Source organism: Vulpes lagopus, chromosome 11 (genome assembly GCF_018345385.1).
Source record: "Vulpes lagopus strain Blue_001 chromosome 11, ASM1834538v1, whole genome shotgun sequence".
NCBI classification, from domain to species: Eukaryota; Metazoa; Chordata; class Mammalia; order Carnivora; family Canidae; genus Vulpes; species Vulpes lagopus.
The window spans coordinates 83,881,695-83,906,038 of NC_054834.1; the positions used below are offsets into that span (position 1 = coordinate 83,881,695).

A 24,344-nucleotide genomic window follows, 5' to 3' on the forward strand; every position below is an offset into this window, starting at 1 on the left:
CCAGGGAAGTAGAGCATGTCTAGAAATAACCACCCTGGCTAACAGGCGTTGCAGGCACTTTTCCAAATGCTTTTTATGGAGCATCTCTTCCTCAGCATGACCCTCTGAGGTGATCAGTATTCTCCCCTTTTTGCATATAAGGAAACTGAGGATAGACCCCAAAACAATTTTTAGGAGGTTAGAAAAGTGTGCCATAGTTTTAGGGCTTCAGAGTTCAGAGGCCCTGCTCCCTTCTATTTGGGTAGATAATGGGGAGCTAGTTATTGTGAGTTCTCGTGATGTTAAACTATCTCCTCTCCTGGGACCTGCATGGCCGCTGTCGTCTGATCTCTCAGATGTAAGGTCAGGCTCTGTGGCTAAGGAGTGAGCTCAGCAGCTCCCATGTGTCTCTGCCCGTGCAGGAACCTCAGCTCCGCAGGGGAGGAAGCCAGGAAGCAGATGCGCTCCTGCGAGGGGCTGGTGGACTCGCTGCTCTACGTGATCCACACGTGCGTGAACACATCCGATTACGACAGCAAGGTCAGTGCTGGCTGGCCGTGCGAGGGCCACGATGGCAGATGACAGCGGCTGCCTGACGCTGCTCTTTGCGTGCCATTCATTCTTTCTGGAATTCTTGAGCCTTTCCTACTCATCACGCTATACTCCAGATTAAGGGGAGTCTCTCTAAAAGTTACAAATTAACAGCGACATGACAATTTAAGAAAATAGCCTTAAAACCAGGAAAACTGAGTGACTCCATGTAGCCAAGGACTTAGCACAGGGTGGCAGGGTCTCGACTTCCTTCATGGTTCTCTTGCGCTAACGGTCACTGTGGTTGCCCCTGCTCTGCTTCCTCCAGTTGTGTCCTCTGTGGCTCGAATCTGATCCATCTGTATTTGCGTAGTGAATAAACCTTCCTGGTCGAGGCCCTGTGACCCACCGACCGCTCTGCCTTTCTAGCCCCAATGCAGGCCACAGCCTCCACCCCGCACCCACTCCGATGCCCTCCTCTACAGCCCCTGTCTTGCCCTTTGACCCCTCCCTCTGTTGCCCTGCTGGTTAGTCTTTCCATGAACAGAGGTCTGCGGCAGAAAAGGATGATGAGTGGTGGGCTCGGGGAGAAGGGAGGGGAAGAGTTCAAAGCGATGGCTAGGTTTTTGTTTGAATCTCATTGAACCAAAAGATCTGTAGATAAAGTTGAGAGAAGTAAGCAGGTCGGAAGGAGAGCTTCCTAGGAAAGAGCGGAGCTCGGTTTTGGGCGCTCTCACTGAAGTGACAGCCGCCCAGTCAGAGGTGTGACACAGTCTTTAAGAGACAAAAGGAGGTACAGGAAGCAAAATGTACAGGAGGCAAAAATGTCAACAGAGAAGGAGATTGTGGAGCTTTCCAGAGGGAGGGGAGGGTTTGGAGATGGCTGGAGAGGCCAAGGATGAGGCCGGGGGAGGGGCTTCCCCAGAGATGGGGCCAGTCACACCTCTTGTCACATGAAGACTTCCAGTGGCAAGGAGGAGTGAGGGTGCCGCATCTTGGGTGTGTCTCTGCCGCTGCAGCAATCCTGAGGCAGGATCTCTCGGCATCTCCCCTTCCAGAGCCTGGCATGTTTTAATCAGCATGAAATGAGATCCGCAAATGTACTTACAGGGATGGCTGTGCGCTTTGTCGTTTGGGTATCCCACAGAAATTCTAGAATCATGATCCTCTCCTTAGATTGTTTCAGGTTCCTATAAGTTTATAAAAAAAAAAGTTCTCTCATATTCTGCATTTACTTAAGATCACGGCTGCTCGGTACAGAAGCATTTTGCAGTAATGTGCCTCAATGGTTTTAATTATACGCTGTGTTGGTTTTCAGACTGTGGAGAACTGCGTGTGCACCCTGAGGAACCTGTCCTACCGGCTGGAACTGGAGGTCCCACAGGCCCGACTGCTGGGGCTGAGCGAGCTGGACGACTTGCTAGGAAAAGAGTCGCCCAGCAAGGACTCGGAGCCAAGCTGCTGGGGGAAGAAAAAGAAAAAGAAAAAGAGAACACCCCAGGAGGATCAAGTTAGCATTTTATTTGACATGAAACTCTGAGGTTTCATTTTTCTGGGAATAAGAAATCACATATTTGGCAAGAAAAGAAAATTTCTCATTATACAGTTTTTCTACCTCACTGTAGCTGAATCCAGCAGAGAGGAATGTTTTCAAGTATTGGAGAGTGTAGTGTGTTCATTTGCTTCCATTTCACGTGTGCTCTTTGTCTTGCAGTGGGATGGAGTTGGTCCTATCCCAGGACTGTCAAAGTCCCCCAAGGGGGTTGAGATGCTGTGGCATCCATCAGTGGTAAAACCGTATCTGACTCTTCTAGCAGAAAGTTCCAACCCAGCCACCTTGGAAGGCTCTGCTGGATCTCTCCAGAACCTCTCTGCTGGGAACTGGAAGGTATGATGTCCTCTGGGACCCCACACTTCTTTCCATCTGTGTGGCCAGCCCAGACCAACAATGACGGTGAAAGGGACACAGCCGTTAGGACAGACGGGGGGTGACAGCAGTTGGCTCTGGGGATCCAAAGATGAATGTGACACAGCCCTCCCTGTAGAAACTAGAGGCTAACAAGAAAATGTACAGATCAAGTCAGTACAGTGTAGACTCCACAAGATCTGTGTACTGTGGGATCTTAAAAGGACATCTAACCCAGCCTGGCAGGTGAGAAAAAGGCAAAGAGGGGAGCCAAGAAGTAGGGAAGGATTCTGGGAAGAATGGTGCTGCCCAAATGGAGTCTTTCAAAATGAGCAGAAGTAAGCCCGCAGAGTCTGAGGTTGGTGCTACAGAGGGAGTGATCCAGAGAAAGGGACAAGAGGAGAAAGACCTTGAGGTGAGGAAAGGACAGTGTGGCAGAGACTACAGGTTGCTTGCTGGGGCATCACAGGCAGCGCACACGTAGCCCAGGTGGGACCCAGGCGGTGTAGACAGGCCTGATGGCCAAGGATGATGGCCACGTGACCTGAACCAGAAGGGCCACTACAAGGGTTGAAGCGGACAGGCGACACAGATGTGGAGACTGTTGGGTCCCCTTAGCCGCAGTGCAGAAGACAAACTCAAAGAAGAAAGTAGAGGCTGGGATTCTGTGTTGAACGTGCCAGGGGCCTGAATTAGCGCTGAACTAGGGCAGCACTTGCAGGGCAGAGGGACCACTGTTCCTTTCTCAGACTCTTCCAGAACATACGTATGGCAAAAGTTACCCCTTCTCCTCAAAGCTGTGTGGCTTCTTTATGAAAATTCAAAGTGGTTTCTTACCGTTACAACTGTAAGAGGGTCTCAGGACTTTTTAAAACATTATCTACCAAGTTCCCAGACAATCCTTTTCTGAAATATTTTCAAACTCTAAAAATCTCCTGACAAGTGTATTTTTTTTGTTTCAAGTTTTTTATTTAAATTCTAGTTAGTTTATATATAGTGTAATATTGGTTTCAGGAGTGGAATTTAGTGATTGATCACTCACTCAACACCCAGTGCTCATCACAAGTGCCCTCAATGCCCATCACCCACTTAGCCCTTCCCCCGCCCACCTCCCCTCCAGCAACCCTCAGTCTGTTTTCTATAGTTAGGACTCTCTTATGGTTTGCCTCCTTTTTTTTTTTTCCTTCCTTCCCCTTATGTTCATCTGTTTTGTTTCCTAAATTCCACATACACATGAAAAGTGGCTGCACCAGCTTACCTTCCCACCAACGGTGTAAGAAAAGAGGGTTCCCCTTTCTCGGCATCCTCACCAACACCTGTTGTTTCCTGTGTTGTTAATTTTAGCCATTTTGACAGGTGTGAGGTGGTATCTCATCATAGTTTTGATTTGTATTTCCCTGATGATGAGTGAAGTCGAGCATCTTATCATGTGTCTCTTGGCCATTTGTATATCTGTGTTGGAAAAAGTCTATTCATATCTTCTGTCCATTCTTAACTTGATTATTTGTTTTTTGGGTATTGAGTTTAATAAATTCTTTCTAGATTTTGGATATTGACCCTTCATCAGATACGTCATTTGCAAATATCTTCTCCCATTCCATAGGTTGTCTTTGAGTTGTCTGACAAGTGTATTTTAGTAGAGTTATTATAATGCTTGTTTTTGGCTGCTTCCTCCACCATCGCCTCCCAAAATGGGAATCTTTTGGCCACTGTATTATCCATGAAAGAGAAAAGCATTGGTAAGGCTAGGTGTGGTTTGTTTCATGCAGTCAACTGCTATAATGAATGTATACAAATGTTTATGGCCTAGTGCTAAGCCAGCATGGTTATTTTGTTATTATTGTTCTTAATTAACGTTCTAATAGCTTAATATCTAAGGGCTGTCTCTGGAGTCAGACCCCTTGGTTTCAAATCCTAGCCCTTATATTTATTAGCTAGGGGGCTTGGATCTTTCCATCCTGTTTCTGCATCTGTAAATTGAGGTAATACCTACCTCACGAGGTGGTTGTGAGAGCTAACTTAGATAATAACATGAAGGACCTACGACTGTGCGGCACATAAGTAGTCATAAATATATTTATGTTGATGACTCAATGTTCACATCCAGTTTCTCATGACCCGAGAGACACATTCGATGATAATAAAAAAGACAATAATTGAAATAGATGTGATATGAGTTGTGTTTAATTACACTTCTCGAGTCATTTAGTGAATGAAAGTTAGATGGCAGGTTCATTTAAAATATAAATACTGTATTAAAATAATTTCAAAAGTATCTAAAATCAAAATATTAGACCCTCATTAAGAAAACAAGATAATCATCACCACAGATGTTTTCAAGTCAAGCTATTTTGGGAGTAGCGATGACTATAGTGCCCCAGAAGGGAAATGCTCTGGGCTGGGCTGAGCCAGGTGGTCTCCAGGTGAGACAAGTGTCGACTCTGTCCTTGAAGATTTCAGAGAGAAGTTGAGAAAGTGCTTTAGTCTACAGCAAGTCATGTATTCCATTTCCTTCCCCTTCCCCACCCATAGATTTCATTTGATTTAGAAAAATAGGAGTATTTGTTTAGGAAGAATGTTACTAGGACCTTTGAAATGCATCTTTTCCTCTTCCTTGTATTATTAAAGTAATCTATTCTGTTGGTATGCAAGGAACCCAGTGGTCAATCATATATTTTAATGTTCAAAGTAACACAAAAGACTGGCAGATCTTTGTCCTCATGCCTTGACCACAGCAGGAAAGTATTAGATGTTTTATGAGCAACATTTTTCAATTATCCTAAATTTTGAAAAACAATTTGCATTGGTAAAAAATGTCAATAAAAACTCAAAACAAGATGAAAGACCCAATTTTCAAATGCTACCTTTTTTTGGTTATTTCCCTGATGACTTAGCTGGCGTTCATTTCCAATTCAAATGGTACACACGCTGACTCGCTGAACAGACTTGCCTCATAGTCACAAAAGAATTTCTTGACTATGATTTTAAAAAAGCAGCAGCAGCTAACTAATCTTGCATAAGAAAGCACTCTGCACGCAAATATACTTTTTCACTAGTCTGTATGAATTATGATGCTCGGTGTTTCTGGAGAATTCTTTTTCTTCTGAGGCAAGGGCTTTTTTTCAGTCAATCTAGGTTACTGAAAGGTTTGAAAGGTTACTGAACTCTAAATATTGGTGCAGAGAATATAGGAAAAGAAAGTACTGATGGAGACAGGTTTTTCTATAATATGCACTGATCAGTTACTGTCTCTGCGATCCTATTTATAGCCTCTGGACCTGGCATGGGGCCAAGTACAGAGAGGACCCAGGATCCTTCCTTAATCATGTATATGTATCTCAGGTAGAAAGCAATCACTGCCTTCTCTTTTCTGCAAAAAATGTATGGCAGATGGTGGTTTGAGATTTCCAGGCTTTAAGATTTCTTTTTAAATCAGTCATCCTAGCCTGTCTTTATCCCTAACTATAGTTGTTTTTTTTTTTTCTTTACTGACACCACAGATTTAATCTCCAATTGAAAAGAAAACATTTAATCTATTAGTTTATCTTTTGGAAACATCTTTTTTAGGTGACAGTAGCATTTGAGAGTTGAACTCTGTTTTACACTACTCTATGGCTTGTTTTTACTCACTAGTTTGCAGCATACATCCGGGCAGCTGTCCGCAAAGAAAAAGGGCTCCCCATCCTTGTAGAACTGCTCAGAATGGACAATGATAGAGTTGTTTCTTCGGTGGCCACTGCCTTGAGGAATATGGCGCTAGATGTTCGCAACAAGGAGCTCATAGGTATGTTCTGGTGACAAGGTAAGCTATAAAGAAAGAGTAACTACATTTATAAAACTGGGGCTGCCTGGGTGGCTCAGTCCATTAAGCATCCGACTCTTTTTTTTTTTTTTTTTTTTTAGCATCCGACTCTTGATCTCAGCTCAGGTCTCATCTCTGGGTTGTGAGTTCAAACCCCGTGTTGGGCTCTACACTGGGTATGAAGCCTACTTTAAACAAAAACTCTTCTTTTGACTTATAAAAAATATGACATTTAAAATGATCAACTGATCTTCTCTCTAGTGTCTCGGCAGATCTGTGTACCCTTTGTGCTGTCTATACTTTGTGGCCATTCCTTTTCAGCAAGAGGCAAACTCATTAATTAAACCTTGATCAAGAAAGGAAAATCTTCAAAAAAGGTAGCAATTTCAGTTACACATTACAACACTACTTGATAGAATTGGTGTCTCTATTTCCTAAGAGAGGTCCATTTCCTGAGCAACAAAAGAAGTTAATTCTCGCTTTCTGATTTTTGAGACTGATAACTGCTAACTTACCAACACCACCATGTTCTAAATAAAAAAAGAAATCACATAAATGGTTTGTAGCTTTTCCCTCTCAGATCTGTGCAAGTGCTCACGCCATGGCGGGACCACTATCCCAGGCCATCTCCCCACCAGGGCAGGGTCAGGACGACGCTAAAGCAAGTGAGGCACATAGGGTACAAAATGGTAGGAGGCACCCTCCGCCCGGGGCTGCCCAGATATAGGGTTGGCACTTGCATGAACTTGACGCTGAGCACTTCTTCAAGCTTGCCACCCTCGGCAGCTTAGCTTGCTTGCCTGCAAGGCCATTGCCACGCTCAAGCAGAGTATAGGAGGGAGGGAAGACCAGAGACTCCAGCTGACCTCAAGTTAAACCCTGACCTGCTGCGCACCGGCTGTGCCACTGGGGGTCCTGTGGTGAGCCCACCAGCCTCGACTCTTTCATCTAGATATGAAGACTCTTCTCCAGCCCTGCCTCTGAAAGGGAGCCGACCACCCTGTGGTCCTCACCATGGGTTTGCTGTGCAAATCAAACAAGAGGATGGACGATGAGCTCCACGCCAGCCCCACCGCTGATGACAGTCCAGGAGGGAGGGAGGGGAGGTTTGACAGGATGTGGGTTAGTGAATAGGTATTAAACTCGATCAAATATGCCTGCCCTGAGAGAGGGGGAAGACAGAGGGAGAGAGACCAAGAACAAGGGCAGCAGTGCTTACCTGCAGGAGTCGCTGTGAGGACTCCCTGGCAGCTTCCGTGAGCGCTCCAACGCGGAGCCCGGCAGAGCTGCTATTTTAAATTATCACTGAGATTAACCTGCTCTTAACACACCATTCCTTTGAGCCAAATTGTGCACCCCCCCCCCCCCCGCCGGAGAGAAAAGGAGCTTCTTCCACACCCTGTTCACAGGCCAGCAGGTGCCTGCTGCCAGGATGCACTGTAACCCTTAGTTCCCACATTTCCTGGAGAGAAATCCTGTAGTTCCCTGAAGAAATTTTTTTAAGTTATTTTTGTTACATCTATAGTGTTTCAATTTCTTATAAGATGTACATATAGCCTGGAAGTCCCTAATGCTAAGAAATAAACAGTTGACCACATATGACATGTGGCCCATATTGCACAGCGGGGAGGGGGCACAGAGGTGCGGGCCCCATACCACCGAGGGCATCTGGCCTTCCGTCAGTGCACCTCCGTGTTCCCTGTGAATGTCCTGACCCACTTGTAAACTTCTGCGAGCATTTTTTTACCCAACTGGAACACTCTAAAATGGTTTCATGAATCCCTTTCTTTTTTCTCTATAAAGATCCCTTTTTCCTGAGGCCTAAGCCCCTTCCAGATTCAATATTCGATCCTAATATACTCAGCACTTCTGTTCCTAAGAACCATCCCCTTCTTGAACCCCCCCCACTCTCTGCTCATGCCCATCATCAGCTCTAGCAACGGCCTTTCTCTCCAGAGCCGTCCTCCACAAGGAAACCAAGTTTTGTCGCCCCACGGAAGTTCCCACGCTTACCAACCTGAGTGGGACCAAGCCAGCTGTCCGAGCCGCAAGCTCCGAGGGAACCCCCAGGCTCACTCACAGGCACACGGAGCTGCCTTCCCCGTCTCGGGGGGCAGTGTAAAGTTGCGCCCAGCAAAAGGACAAAGGGCGTGTCGCGGACATTGTGGGTTTTTGCCAGTATTCAAAATCACCAGTGCTAACTTCCATCTGTTCTAGAAACCACATTTATCTTCTGGCTTATAATGTCAACATTGTTTTTCTGTTATTCACAACAGTGTTCGCTGTGAGTGAGCCAGAGCCTTCCCTGTGAAATGCTGTGAATTACGCAGCGTGTGGTCAGGGCCTGTCCACTGCTGCTTAACATTGTATATAAATAGGTCACTAATAAAAGCCCCATTTTGTATCCACTCAATCATTAGCATAGAAAAAAAATAAAATATTTACTCGAGCTTTAGTTCATTTCTTTTGTGTGTCATACAATTATTCTAGTTTGTCAGTTGGTAATTGACATTGAACAAGCTAGAGAGATTTTTTGGTTTTGGGGAGAAGTAAGGGAAACTGAGTATTTGTAAAGAAATGCTTCAGTAGCTCGGGGCTCCCCAGCCTTGTCCTGTCAAGAACTCTTATCTTTGCATCATCCTATCAGATAATACAGTCATCATTTTAATGCCAAATGTCACTTTTGTCTCTTTAAAGAAACTAACATGTTGTTATCACTACTGATGTCAGATCAGCTGGTATTTATCTTCAACTTGATAAAAATGTGCAATGGTTCCCAGTTCTCACATTAAGACCCAGAAAGATTTTTTTTTTTTTTTTTTTTTTTGACCCAGAAAGATTTAATGAAAAGTATTGTGTGGCAGCCTTACTTGGTCCAGCTTTAAAACTTATTCAAAGATAAGTTTTTAAAGGCTTTATAAGGAACTTAAGGTATTGTTGGTGTATAGGAATTCAATTGAGAATAAAATCATTGTAATTTATGTCTCACTGTTAATGAAAATAGTTCAACTGAAGCAACTGGTATAACCAGTTTTATACACTGATTTACATTTCCTTTCAGTGGCTTCCTGTAATGTTTTATAACCCAATCATTTCTTCAAGTTGGCATTGTAGTAAACATTAACTTCCCCCCTAAAGTTCTGATATTTGTCACTTTCCATTTTGTCATGTTTTTTCTTCATATTATTGCCTTCTGAGGTTTGAGGCGGGGGGGGGGGGTGGATTGTTTTGTTTTGTTTCTTTTGAAGATTTTATTTATTTATTAGAGAGGAGAGGCAGGTAGAGATGGAGACGCAGACTCCCCCGCTAAGCAGGGATCCCGATGCAGGGCTCAACCCCAGGACCCCTGGGACCATGAGCTGAGCTGAAGGCAGATGCTTAACTGACTGAGCCACCAGGTGCCCCTGAGGTTCTGTTTTTAAGAGAGAACACATTGTCAGGATCTTGGGACAGCAGCAAAAACAAAAACCTAGTACCTTTTGAAAGTGGAATGAAATATTTTACATTTGGCAGGTAAATATGCCATGCGAGACCTGGTCAACCGGCTTCCCGGCGGCACCGGCCCCAGTGTGCTGTCTGATGAGACCATGGCGGCCATCTGCTGTGCTCTGCACGAGGTCACCAGCAAAAACATGGAGAATGCCAAAGCTCTGGCCGACTCAGGGGGGATAGAGAAGCTGGTGAACATAACCAAGGGCAGAGGAGACAGGCAAGTCTGGTGCAAGGACATGGGAACACGAGGCTCTTCTCCTTAGAATTGTCCTGTGATGAGGGCCTTTGAAGGATATTTTCTATTGGAAAGGATTTATTTCCAATAAGCTAAACAGTCTCCGCCAATTAAAATCTGTGTTAAGAGGCATTTGCAGTCATGTGGCCCCCTTTTCTGATTTTTGCTTTGTTCTGACATCCCTGCATTCATTTTTGTCTCTAAAGCCATGTTTGCTTGTGCTGACCCTGGGAAGAATCAGAAATGTTATGATGAGGAAAATCTGAGGGCACCTTCCCTTTCACCTTTGACTCTACTCCAAGCTCTAGAGCTTGTTCTGCAAGAACATCTTACTGAATCCTCAGCTCTGGGACTGATTCCTCTGCCAGGTGCTCAGAAAGTATTAAAATCACTGCTCTGCAGCAGGGCCTGCTATGTGGCCTCAGGATGTGCCCTGGGCTGGGATCATACATTTCCCTTTGCTTCTGGGTGAACCCAACTGATGAAGCAGCAGCAGTAGGAATTAGAGAGTTGGTGGCAAAAATAGAAAGGTTTTTTGGTCACAGAGCTATAGCAGTTGACTATAAATTTGCCTTAGTATCAGATCAAAGAATCCTTCAAGGAAGTGGGAAGTAGGGCTGCTTAGAGCCTTCTCAATACACAGGACACCTGATCCATAAAAATGGCACCTGTCTCCCCACTCTCCACCCCCTTCCCCTGCTCTCCTCTCCTTCACAGCACTGATGAACCCGATATATTACCTAGGGCTTTCTCTGGCCTCTGACTCCCCAGTACCAGGGACTTTGCCTTTTCTTAACTATTGTACCCTCTACATGCAGAACAAAACCTGACTTATAATAGCTGCTTGGTCACTGTTTATCACTTGGCTGAGTGACAATGCTAGAACTCACATTATTTCTTGTCTAATCTTTTAATTTATACTTTTGTAGGAATTTCTAAAATAGAAAAATAATGTAGCAAAGCATATTCTCATCCTCCAGAAGTCACACCTATCAACATGAACCATATTTCCTTTCAGTCCTTTTTTCTTATGTATCTTTTTAATCTCATTAGTAATAAATGCACACATACACACCTTATTTCAAAGGAAATTAAATGTTACAGATAAGGCTAAAGTAGCCATAATCACTTTTTGTGCTCTTAAAATTTCATTAAAGGGCCTTCATTGGTGAAAGGCATAAGAAGAAACTAGAGAGATGCTGAACCAGTGCCAGAACCTTTGTATATTTAAAAAAAAAAAAAAATCCAGTGTAATTTTTTTTTTCCAAAACAAAGACTCAGAAAGTCCTAGATCAATTCAGATTGCCCTCTGAACACACGCTGACGTTCCTGGAGTCATTCCCCAAGTTTACTGCCTACCTGCTATGTACTAGAGCAGCAAACAGATCACCCAGCAAACCCCTGGTAGCTTACATTCCTAGGCAAGGTAGATGAGGTACTAGTGAGTAAGAAACACAGCCTGTCAGATGCAGATGGAGCAAATAAAATCGGGAAAGGTGATGAGGAGAAAAGAAGGGCTTCATGTGTGGTGGACGATGGGAAGCCGGTGGGAACAGAGTAAGAAGGAGCTGGAGGAAGGAAATATAACCAGAAATATAGGATTCTGTGGGTCAGTGTAAGGACTTTTATTTACTCTGAGGAAAACCAAAAGCCACCGGAGATTGTTCAGCAATTGGGGGACACAGCCTGACTTCCTTAAAGGGGTCATCATGACTTAGTGAACCTTCTCCACCAAGTAGAGGCTAATGGTGGCAGCAGCTGTAGTGGTGAAGAAGTGATCGATTCTCATATGGTTGAAAGAGTCAACAGAATTTGCTGAGGGGTCAGATGAGCAGCAGGAGAGGAGGAAGATGTCAAGGATGACCCCAAGGTCTTTGGCAAAAAAAGACCACAGGATGAAACTGCACTTACCAACATGGGGAAGCCCACGGGAGCAGATTTTTTAGGGAAGACGAGGTGTTTGTTTTGGACATGTGACATCTGAGACGTCTATTGGACGTCCACATAGACTGCATGGTCAGCAGTAGAATATATTTGAGTTCAGGATAGAGGTCCAAGCTGGAAATACAAATTTGGGAGTCATTAGTGTATAAATGGCATGCTTCGAAAAGAGAAATAGGCTGAGAAGGAAGAAAATACAGATGGAGAAAAAAAGAGGTTTCAGGGCTCATAGCTAGAAGCCAAGGAAATGAGCCAGCAGAAGAGCCCAGGGAGGGGAGCCAGAGCACTGAGAAGAGGAGGCACTAAGAGCTAAGGGAGGAAGGGTCTCACAGGTGAGCTCATGGCAGGTGCTCCTGCTCAGTAGGATGAGGATTGAGACTTGTCCAGTCGAACACTACTGACGTCACACATTTCAGAGAGGATGAGAGTTAGAGTTCTGAAAATCCGTAACTGTTCCAAGGAGTTGTGCTGTAAAGGGGAGCCCAGAAACATCCTTGCTTTTCTCAAGAGTTAGGTTTCCACCAAGAGAACTCCTCCGCGATATCCAGCCCACCTGTATCAAGGTGTGTAACTGGCACGCTCCCGCTGTGCTGAGTGCTGCGTAGTCCTTGGAGCCCACGTCCTTTCCTGCCTCCCGGCTGCCCAACAGTTACAGACAGGAAGGTGAACACCAGCAACAGGGTCGGGACCCAGCTGAGAATGGCATGGCCATGAGGTGTGAAGACTGCAAAGCCATCCTGGGTGTCAGAAATTCCATCTCTGCTTTTTTTTTTTTTTTTTTTAATCTCGTTCTGTGGTCCGTTTTGAAAATCTAAAATTTAGAATAGCTTTGGGTCGGTTGGCCTGATCTAGTTCTACCCTTGACTCGTGAGGAACACTGAGAAAGGAGTGTAGGGTGGGAGGGAGTAGTGGAGACGCATGCAGAAATGCCCCACCTCTAGGAGCAGACTCAGCCGGTGCCTGTACTCCACGGCCTTGCTGAAGCCCTTGGAGGTCATTGCGACCCATCTCCTGTTGTTTGGGGCAGAGAAAGTGCCTCCAGGCTGCTCGCCTCCCTACTTCTCCCCTTCATGAGAGTTTAACTGGGGGGATAAGAAGAGGAAATCAGATTTTAGATCCTGTGATATTTGAAGTCAAGTTTTCAGTGTTGAAATGAATTGTGAAGAGGCATTTCCTCATCCTTACGGCTGACTCCGCAAGCGCCGCCCCAGCCCTAACGGGTGATCTGGGGGCCTTTGTTGAGGCAGGAAGCTACACTTCCCTCTTCACTCACCACTGAGGCCACAGTGATTTAGAGGAGCAGCTCCCGAGGTGCAAAGCAGTGACCCGTGGTCAGCAGGGCTTGAGCAGAGTGCCAATATTCAGCAAATGCCTTCAGAGAACTTACAACCAACCACGTTTTCTACATTGAACGTCAGGGCATATATGTACATTTGTTTACACAGAGACATAAATGATAAGAAGGCAACGCAGGTGTTTATATGAAGACGGAATAATGGGGGGAAACAAATTAACTTGGGAGGGTCATCCGACACTCAGGATGCAAGGTCATAATGTAGCAAAGTGTATTCTCATCCCCCAGAAGTCCCAACATTCTCCATTACTGCCTTTTGGTTAACCGTGTTTCCCCCTTGTAGATATGGGGGAAGGCTAAGGGCGGGCAGCTGACAGGCCCCAGCTAGGAAGGTCACCGCTTATCCCGATCACAGCCTCTCCTCACAGACTTGACCGCCTGAGAGCATCACCTTGGCCCTTGCCCACCCTGACCAGCCCTGAACTTGCCCAGCTCCGAGGTACACCTGATTTCCTTGGTTGTATTTTCCAACAGCGGCCCCTATGCCCTCTGGTCCTTGGAGAGATGGTGTCTTGGCCACTGGTTTACAGCCTGAACCTCTGCAAGTGGAGCCTGTGGCTGTGCTGCCCACGTTCATTAACATCTTTGCTCTCTCCCCAGATCATCTCTGAAAGTGGTGAAGGCAGCAGCCCAGGTCTTGAACACCTTATGGCAATATCGGGACCTCCGGAGCATTTATAAAAAGGTAACTTCCAAGAACAGCTCCAGCATAATTAGCGTTCATCAGAGCACACATTCATAATCATTTATTGTAATGAAATGTCATTATTCATTTTGAGAGGTTTCTTTTTCTCTTAACTCCACAGGATGGGTGGAATCAGAACCATTTTATTACACCTGTGTCGACATTAGAGCGAGACCGATTCAAATCACATCCTTCATTGTCTACCACCAACCAACAGATGTCACCCATCATTCAGTCAGGTCAGTGGGCAAACTCCACTCCTTCGCTAGAACATTTGTGTGACAGGCTTTCTTTTCCAGCCAGAGAAGACTGAACAGAGACGATTAAGCCTGTCACCTCCAAACACTCAGGAGGTGTAATCGATCTTCATGCCAAGAGCCTCCTCAGATGCCATTATAAACCACAGGCCCGCTCTCCTCCTTTCATTTTAAAAGTTTATGCAAGTTTACACATAAATGTATCCTGGGGCCCTCCATCCCACCTCCCCCAAGGTCCTGCCCCCTCGGTGTGAGAAGGGGCGTGGGCCGCTGCTGGACAGGCTGGCCAGGTGGATGCAGGACTGGAGGAGCACACTGAGAACCACAAGCCGTGCTTGAAATGAGTTGCCCTGCCTGCCTGCTGGCCAGAAGTTTGGAATCTCCTCCAAAGTGATTTTTTAGTTTTCTTGGTGAGAACTCTTAGAAACAGGTCCTTTAGATGTGATCTTTATACCTGCATTCTGGGGGGGCTACAATCTCCCGCACCTTCCTCCTTCCCAGTTAAACCTCCATGCCCTGGCTGTATTCCAGACACTGACCCCTTCCCCCTCGCCCCCCATTCACGACTGGTGGGAACAGGCCCTACAGGTGGGTTTCAGGAATTCCCTTTGATCTGTAAAGTGGGAATCTTGGCAACCACAGTACCTACTTATTAGTGTCTAATTTGGTAGAAAGAATGTTCTGAGACTCAAACTGTCTTTTACATGTAAGAGCAGAATATTACTACCAAGCCAAGTTAGTCCAATAAATTTAATTCTTAGCTAAATGACATAGGAAAAGTAATAAATATCTTTTTATTTGGCTTTAAATCTCCCATTCTGACATATAAATATTATCTGTTGTATTCAACTGTGCTACTGCTGGCAGTCTTATTTCTCTTGTGGACAAACGTGGCCAAAAAGACAAATATAGGACTGGCGGTTCTTGCCACATAATTGGATGTCTCCACTTGTACTAGGATTTTTTTTTTTAATTATCTGTGCCTACTGCGTATGGTGTATATTTTTATCTTAGTTTTTAAATTATGAGTTGTTTTCTTCAAAGAGACTTATGCTTGGTTTTTGACATCCTTGCTGAGCTCCCAGGTGTAGCCTGAGGCTGTCTTCTTTTATAAAAATGCTCAGAATCCTTTAGGGACTCAGAAGTAGGGGTGTCAGGGGAAACAAGAGATTTGGCTGCTTAACAAAAGGTACAGGCAAAAGAATAATTTCAGACAGATGAGGCCATAGTTACTAAGCAGTGAACTTATTTTGAGGACCTCTTACATATACACACTGGACAGTGTTGATGAGCTCATCCAAGTGCCTGGGTACCTTTTTGGATTCTGTTTCAGAGGTAAGATGTAATCCATACTTGTTGCTCCAGTTATTCTAAGGGCTAATCCTCTGTCTCTCAGCACTAATGTAGCATTAGCTTACTGGCACTTCTGATGCCTTGCTAATGTACTTGTGGGAGGTAGGTGGGCACATTCTTTGTCCTCCTACCTTCTAGAAAATAAACAAGAGTAGTAGCACACAGACACTGCCCATGCATGCTCACCTTTGTTTAACACACAGCAACCCCACGTCAGTGAAATGACCTTTCAGGGAAAATATTTCTGTGTCCGTCTGCCTCTGAAAGCATCAAGGCATGCAGAACCACTGGTGGCAAGGCTTGGGGCTGTTGCTTTCAAATGGATCGAGTGAATAAGTGACCACTTTCACTTACAATTAACCTTAGTGCAAGCAAGATGACTTTTTAATGAGAAAAAAAAGGATGTGTGGTGCTTTCCTTCTGTGCAAAATGCTAGATCAGTTATTATTAAATGTTTGGCTCAAGCTGGGACAAAAAATTTTCTGGGGTTTTGTGAGGCTCAGTTTATTCACACTGAACTTCTTGAGGAGCCAGGCTTACTGACAGCTGATCACCATAAAAAGAATTATAAATTTTATGGGCTGGGCACTCTTATTCAAACACATTTAGAGATGCAAAGATTTTTGAAATAATTAAAAATCAAAATAAGCCATAAAACACCTACTTACTAAAGAGCTGTACATAAAGGATAATAGATGGGTGTCTTACAAGCAACTGAACTGAGATCATAAAATAGCAAGTGTAACTCTTACGTGGCTAATCAGTCACTTTCACTCGGTTGTAAGAGGCGGTGGGAGTCCCTGAGGCCACTAGTGAGAAAGCCGCATGGTTCCTGCGCTGCACCCCCGCTCGGGGAGGCTCTGGCGGGGCCACGCTGGCCCTGCCTCTCGCAGCAGCAGGCCTGAGGGTCGCCCTCCCGTCCTCAGCACCGGCTGCCCGTCGGCTCACAGTAGCTAAGAGCTGATTTTTAGCGCCAGCTGCGTGGCACTTCTAATTGCTGACCTTTATTTTTCCAGAGAGGATTTTGCAGAGCCACTGACAGTGCTTTCTCTTCTCCTCCTTTCTCTCCCTCCTGCTCCGCCTCTCCCCCCAGTCGGCAGCACCTCCTCCTCACCAGCACTGTTAGGAATCAGAGACCCTCGCTCTGAATACGATAGGACCCAGCCACCTATGCAGTATTACAATAGCCAAGGGGATGCCACACATAAAGGCCTGTACCCTGGTAAGACGCCACCTGGGTGTGTGATAGAGTATCTCGAAAAACCACGTGCTTCCAGGCCCCCTGCCAGCAGCCTGGGAAGTAGCCCGTGCCTGTATTGAGACGGTCCCCCAGCAGCCCTCCACGTTCCAGTCTCTCCATTTCCTGCCCCCGGGGCTGCTGCCTTTTCCGCTTGTTACAAGGAAAACAAGCCAAGGGAGTGGCCTAGTGACCACAAATAAAGAGGGTACAGTATCCAAGAGAGGTGGTTCTGGCTTCTCCCAGGCAGTGCCTTGGCTCTGCTCGCGCCCTGTCCACGCCGTGTCTCCCTGTGTTCCCGTGTGTCAGAGCTCTGAGCCTGTGACGCTTGCAAGGCCACATCTCCTAGACTGACTCATCTCTTAAATTCAAACCTGGGAATGGAGATCAATTTCATTTACATTTTCATGGAAAAGAGTTTGAATGAATAACGAAATGTATAATGTGGTTCTTCCCAGGGTGATTATATTTTAAGAAACCAGAAATAGTGTTGCATACTATTAATATAAATTTTGATGTCATCCAGAAAGCTGGGCATGTAATTTAAAGGATGCCAGCGCAGAGTTACCAAGATTTCATATTATCCCCATTCTCAACTCTCTTGCAAATTATAACTACTCTAGAGGTTTCAAATAAGGCAGTGTGACTGAGCTATCACAAAAGAGTACTCCTTCCTCAAAAAAACCTGTTTATTAAAAAGAAATAAATAAAACCTGATGGCAACTTAACAACTGCTGGGGGAGCCGTCTCAGTTGTGCTGTTGTCTTTGAAATTGTGATTTCACAGGACTGTTTACTAATCGACTATTGTTACTATGGCAATTAATAGCTCAGAAAATTGCAGATGCTACATTTCAAACACCAAGCTCTTTGCAAAGGAAATGCACAAACTGAAGTGCATTGTTGCTTCAGATTTGCAGCAGCCTGCTTCATTTTAAAGACTGCCTCTTTAGCATGCATGCCCTTCTGTATCTTCTTTGCTTGCTTCAATAAACTAATTTGCCTCAAGTATGTTTCATTTTCCTCATTAAAAAAAAAATCTTTGCTAGCCCTAACAATAGAAGGGTAGCCAATGGCATCACTGGGAGTCTGCCGTGAACTCTTGAAGACAACCCTCTGATTATCAGATTCTTTTTGTTTCAAAATGTACTTAAAAATGGCAAGGGCAAGACTGTGCCTCACGTGGCCAGCTGCCTAGAGCGTGCCTGTGCCTGTCCTCCCGCCCGGGCCTCAGGCCCAGCTGCTCTGCAGGCCTGGAGCTTGTTCTGATCGGTTTCCCGTCCCCATCTGACCCGGGGCTCGGGGAGCAAGGCTGCCGGTCAGAGCCAGCTCAGAGCCGGCCGGGACATCTCTGCTGCCAGCGGCTCCCCCATGGTGAGCAGAGGTTGAGAAAGAAGCCTCTGGGTTGACGTAGCGTTCTGGGGAGACCCACGACTTCCCAGGGCCATGTGCACGATCCCCTGGTGGCCCGGGCGACCACTGCTACACGAGAGCCAGGGAAGCCTGGCCCCGGCCCCTGCCCCTGCCCCCCCCCCCCCCCCCCCCCCGCTAGGGCAGGAAGCCAGCGCAGCCGGAATGCCGAGCGCTAGTTTTAATTTCACAAAATATTTTCTTACAGGCTCCAGCAAACCTTCACCAATTTACATCAGTTCCTATTCCTCACCAGCAAGAGAACAAAATAGACGGCTACAGGTGAATTTGCAATATCATTTTTACAGAAGGTCATTTAGCAGGGATGGACCCAGGAAGGGGCCTGGCCGCTGGAGCCAGCAGGGCCGGCCAGCGCAGCGGGGCCGAGGAGCTTCCCCTGGGCATCGAGCTCCCCAGAAGCTCATCTGTGGCTTAAGCAAATCACTTCCGCAGTAGCCTCATGTGCTTGAATATTCAAACTGGTGCTACTGAGACCACCAAGCCACTGATGGGAACAGCTGAGAAGTCTTTACTCCTGTTCGCCCACCAGTCTCCTTGTCCCACTCCTTTCCGTTAACCTCTAAAATCTCTTCCATCCTCTGAGTGGGGAAAGGTTGGTAAGCACGCTTCATTCTCTCATCTCATTGTTCTCTTTTGTACACCTCATCCTCATCTTCGTGACTCCTCCACATCCAAACATCCATGGTTTGAAAACACTTGGCTGGTGGCAAGTCTCCACTAGTCTCCAAAGTCAAAGTGGACTCAGCTGTACTGGGTGGACCCCATTCTCCATCAGAGTGGGGACTAATGGTTGTAGCAGCCAATCTCTGCTTTCACGGGGGCCTTAAATTTATTTCGGTCCTTCCGGATGCCATGCCCACAGGGGTCATGTGATCTCTTCCAATAATACGTGAGCAACTGGGGTTTTCCAAACAAGCCCGTATCCTACACTTGCAATAAGGATACTCTAAGACTTTCCTCCATTTCATCATTTTTTCTCTGTAGATGAAGAAAAAAGAGCTTCCCAAATTACTTATAATTTATGCTGTAGTTTTTAAGTCAGGGGGAAAAAAAAACCTTAAAATCATAACTCTAACTTAAAAAGAGAATTTTGTTCTGAAATGCTAATAATGTTAGAACGAATTTAGTTCCAGAACATGATGGTGATATGTATGTGGTAAATTTATTACATCTTACATCTTACCAAGTCGGGGGATTTGGGCATGAGCAAAAGGGGAAAAAAAATATAAGAGCCATGACAGTTTTTCTCCAAACGTATTTGAAGAAATTAACATGAGGTCAGAGATGAGATAACACAAAAGAAAATGGAGGCAGTGTCCCCTGAGGTGGATGCCCACATGGGTGTCACCTTGCTTCTTTACAAATCTATTAGTCCTGGCTTGGGAAGTGTTTCCTTCAAAACTATTTGCTCACGTGTCTCTTCCAATTTTATTATTCTGCTGCCCAGAGATTGTTTATCACTCCTTTAATAGTACCTCACATTTCTTTTTAAACTGAGGGATGGACTCCATCTTCACCTCTGAGGTAAATGCTTTAAAGGATGGCTCTGTCTATACATAGCTATCTGAAGCATGAAAATCCAACCTCCAACCACACTCATGATGTGCTAATGGTTCCCTGGTGTCAAAGCAAAAATCAAGGCCCGGGGAACAGGCCCCTCCACAGCAGAGCACAGAAGTGGACCTCTAGTGGGGAATATGGCAGCAGGGGCAATCTTGGGTGCTCTGGAGACACCAACTTCTAGACACCTTAGAACAGGACTTGAGCGAGCTTTGCCAGCCCACTTGTAAACACAGTTTAAAATCCTTACAATCTACTAGTAAACATACATCATGTACCAGAAAGAACTTTGAACCATATTTTCACAAATATTAAATACTACTTTAAAATATGAAGCAGGAAACCCACATTAATTTCCCTTAAACACATATTTCCAAAAATTGCCTTGATTTATTTGCTTTTTCATTTCGTCAACAGCATCAACAGCTGTATTATAGTCAAGATGACTCCAACAGAAAGAACTTTGACGCATACAGATTGTATTTGCAATCTCCTCATAGCTATGAAGATCCTTATTTTGATGACCGAGTTCACTTTCCAGCTTCTACTGATTATTCAACACAGTATGGACTGAAATCGACCACAAATTATGTAGACTTTTATTCCACGAAACGACCTTCTTATAGAGCAGAACAGTACCCAGGGTCCCCGGACTCATGGGTGTAGCGTCAAGATGCTCGGTTGAAGAACTCTTCTTTCTAACCTTGTTTGGATTGAGATGAAAAAAATCCATCTTGCTGATTTGCTGATGAAATGTGAAAGTGAAATGGAAGGACCGAGTGAAGAGCATATTTTTTTTTCTTTTTTGAGGAATTATCAGGGAAGTAAGGAAACCTTTGGGAGAGAGGACTGTCTAAGCTCTATTTAGGTGTTAGATCTAATTACTTGTAGATTCTATAGTCTGGTGAAGGTGTGGGCGATGTGATGAGAGGTTTGAGAAATGGGTGAAATGAGATGGGGGATGTGTAGGTCAAATCAAATTAAAGATGATTTTTTTAATGTGAATAAAGTTATGTTCCGATAGTTTGTACAGAAAAAAAAATAATAAAATGGATGCCCTTCATGTTTTATTGCTATTACTAAATGTCAAGATTGTATGCTATTATGTCTTGTAAATTTCTTTTGTTGGTGTAAATATGGAAATGCCACATTGGTTAAGTGCCATCATTTGTAATGCAGTGTGTCATTTGAAAAGAGATTTGAAGAAGCTGACAGCTAAAAAACAAATGGGAAACCCAAGGAATTCTTAGCAATTAAAAACAAACTATAACATCCTTTGTTTTCAAAATGAATAGTGTACCTTTGAAGCACAAAGTCCAGTCTGGTATAGAAGCGCCATGCCCATTCCCTGCCTCTTTCATAGGACACTTCACTGCCATTTTCTATGCACATGAAAGAAAAATAAATGTGGAAATTTCATCCTTGGAGATTTGTTCCCTGTTCTTTTTTTATTTTCTGTGTGTAATATGGGAAAAGCACATTCTATAAATGTGAATATAACTACATGTTGGAGACAGCTTAAATATACCCAAGTTTTATGGACTTTTCTAGTTTTATACACTTTATGAGATGAACTATACCGAAGAATGAAACTATGAAATTTCCTCCTCTTTATCTACTTATCTACCTTAGTATTTTTATTTGGGGGGGATCTGTTTTGAATCTAATATACATTGTCTTTTTTTTTTCTTTTTTTTCTTTTTTTTTTTTTTTTTTTTTTTTTTTTGGTCTTCAGACTGCTGTATGTATCAACACTGCCTTTCGCCTGAATGCAATTACATCTGGCAAGACCAGCACTAACTGAATTGACAAAGACTCCTTTTGGCAATTTTTTAAAGAACTCAATAACCAAAAACAATGGTTGAGCACTTACTGGTAGACACCAATGTAGGAAACCAAAACAAATACTAAGTAACTATTTTCCTGAGTGATCCCATAAGACAATAATCCCTAGATTAGAGACAGTGGAGGAAGCCCCATGTACATGATAGGAGTTCCAGTAATACCAAGCAGCATTACTTGTAAGCTTTTCTCCATTTGTTGAGATCAGGGGCACCAGCCCCAGGAGACCCAGACAGGCCTTCCCAAGTCTTGAGGTTTCCACCTGGATCTTACATGGGAAACAACCTGTATGGCAAGTGAAACCCAGAGCTGTTGACTGGGCTCAGTATATTCTGCAAATGAGGCACAAATCATAGGTTAGAATGTGCACTTATATTTGTATTTGGAAGAAGATGTAGGAGAGAAATGCTTTCCCTTGTTGAATGGATTGCAGCCCAAGATTAGAATCCAAAGTGAAATGGAAATACAAATAAAAACGGGAATATGCCTAAAGTCTGTCAGTGGGGGGGACTTTCTGACACGCAGGCTTTCTGAAATTCTCCTCATAGGCCCTGACAGCTCAGCAAACAGCCCTCTGGGTGGCCGAGCTGCCAGATTTCCCTGAGGAACTGCCACTTGGACGTTTGACTGCTCTGGTATCCATCTGAGCTTTGAATTGCTGACTCCTTTGAACTGGACATTTTCATGTCTGGGTTGCAGGCATTCAAGGAGTCAGGAGTACGAGAGAATCTATAGTTGGCCTGACATGAGTGACAGAAACTGACTTGCTTTTAGTGACTTCATATGTCTTTGGGGTAACTTAGTGGACCCAGGCCCCCAACTCTGACAGGCAGCATTTCAAAAACAGATCTAAATTTGGGTTACAAAATACTCACTTGGGCATCCACTTGGATCTCCTAATGGGGCCAGAAGGCCTGTGGGTGAGGCCTGAGCAGATCAGATGCCCTATAAGGCTCCTTCCTTGTGACCAAAGAAAAGAAGCTTATGGACAGCTTGAAAGATACAAAACTGTCGCTGATCAAAAAGCTAATCCCAGTCTCTCTTTCAAGGTTTAACGAGCTCTGCTATAACAAAGTTGACTTTTTAATTGCTGCCCTTACGTCACAAGATAGGATGCAGAATTCCCCTAGAGGTGGTCTGTGGTTCTGCTCAGTGCAGGTCCACCCCATCCTGCAGGGTCAAGGCTGAACTGAGCCAATGTTGATGAGCTAGACCAGTGTTTCTTTACCTTAACGGCATTTTAGAACCAACTGGGCAGTTTTCACAACTAGGAGGGCCCTATCCTGACCAATCTAAAGCACAAGAGGTGGGGTCCAGGCCAGCTCTTGAAAAGCTCCCTGTATGATTGATATGCAGCCAAGGGGAAAGCCACTTGGCCCACACACCATTACCCACTACCTTCCTGCCCTGTGACCTGAAATTTTGGTGGGTGGGGTTTGAGGTGTGAAGTTTGCCTGGAATAGTGATAGAGATTTGGAGTATTATAACAGATTTTAAACTTGAAATGTGAGAGGTATTAAGTGTGCTGTTTGAAGTTACGTCCTTTTGAGCCCAAGGACATTTCATGAGTATCAGAAATGATGACCTTGCAGACCTTGCAGTCCAACAATTAATCCCTGGCCAATATTTGGTTGTCCACATGACTGCTGATTATTGCAATGAAATACCAATAGTTCACTTTCTCAAGCACTCACTTTGTGCTATGAGTATCACATATATTATCATTTATCCCTCATGGTCAATGTATGAAATCTGTTCTAATATCCCATTTTATAGATCCTAAAGCCAATGTGGAGCAACTTGCTGAAGATGATACAGTAAGTGGCCGAGGTCAGGTTAGTACTATAGTCTGTCTTAACTATGACACCAGTGTTTTTAAAATTCAGTCATTTGAGTTCCAACTGAGCTATTATTTAAGGAAAAATGTTCATATTTGTCTTTAATTTTCCAAAGGAAACTCTATCACTGAAGGAAAAAAATGTCACCTGCCATAAACAGTCACCACGAAAATGAACATTTAGCTACTCAACATACAAATTTTGAGGGACCAAGAGAATTCACTGTCCACCACCACTGGTATTACATGCACCTCATTTTGGGAAATGTGGGTCCTTACCAGTTTGCTGTGTATGATGGTTTAGGTGAGCTGAGAACTCCGCTTAGGACATTCTGAGTCATGCCTCTGACTACAGGCCCATTAAAACAAAATCTGCCAAGAGATAACCGTTTTGTTCAGAGGCCTCAGCAATACGTTTAGAGGAACACACATTTGAATCCACTGAATGGTGGTGGTATTTCTATGATCATATCATATTATAAGGAAAAAAGTATTTGTAAACTTGGCCACCTCTGTTCACTTCATTACATTTTTTGGAAAGTTGTTTATAACAGCATTATTCATAAGAGGCAAAAAAACTGGAAACAACCCAAATCTCCAACAGGAGAATGAATAAACAAGCTGTGGTACATTTATGTAATAGAATACTAGTCAGCACTTAAAGAAAAGCCACAGATACAATAATGGATGATCGTATTTCAAGACCAAGTAAAACTTATCTATGGTGATATATTGTTTCCTATAGGAGTAAGTACTGACTAGAGAACTTGTGGAGATGATGGAAATGTCCTATATCTTGATTGGGGTGGCTCTTACACAGGTATGTACAGTTATCAAAAGTCATCAAAATTTTCACATAAGATCTGGGCATTTCATCACATGTAAGGTTTATTCCAAGTTAAA

The 24,344-nt window shown here is 44.3% G+C and overlaps 1 protein-coding gene across 1 annotated transcript in view; it reads left to right on the top strand.

Annotated features, from left to right (window-relative positions):
- PKP4 (plakophilin 4) overlaps positions 1-21,189 on the top strand; it is a 238,740-nt gene extending 217,551 nt beyond the window's left edge. Inside the window, exons 13-22 of the mRNA XM_041774277.1 lie at positions 402-519; positions 1,829-2,020; positions 2,225-2,398; positions 6,050-6,200; positions 9,732-9,927; positions 13,841-13,925; positions 14,047-14,164; positions 16,629-16,757; positions 18,390-18,463; positions 20,180-21,189. Of these exons, the coding sequence (XP_041630211.1) occupies positions 402-519; positions 1,829-2,020; positions 2,225-2,398; positions 6,050-6,200; positions 9,732-9,927; positions 13,841-13,925; positions 14,047-14,164; positions 16,629-16,757; positions 18,390-18,463; positions 20,180-20,428 (1,486 nt within the window). The 3' untranslated portion in view covers positions 20,429-21,189. The remainder of the gene's footprint in view (positions 1-401; positions 520-1,828; positions 2,021-2,224; positions 2,399-6,049; positions 6,201-9,731; positions 9,928-13,840; positions 13,926-14,046; positions 14,165-16,628; positions 16,758-18,389; positions 18,464-20,179) is intronic.
- The last annotated feature ends 3,155 nt before the right edge of the window (positions 21,190-24,344 follow it).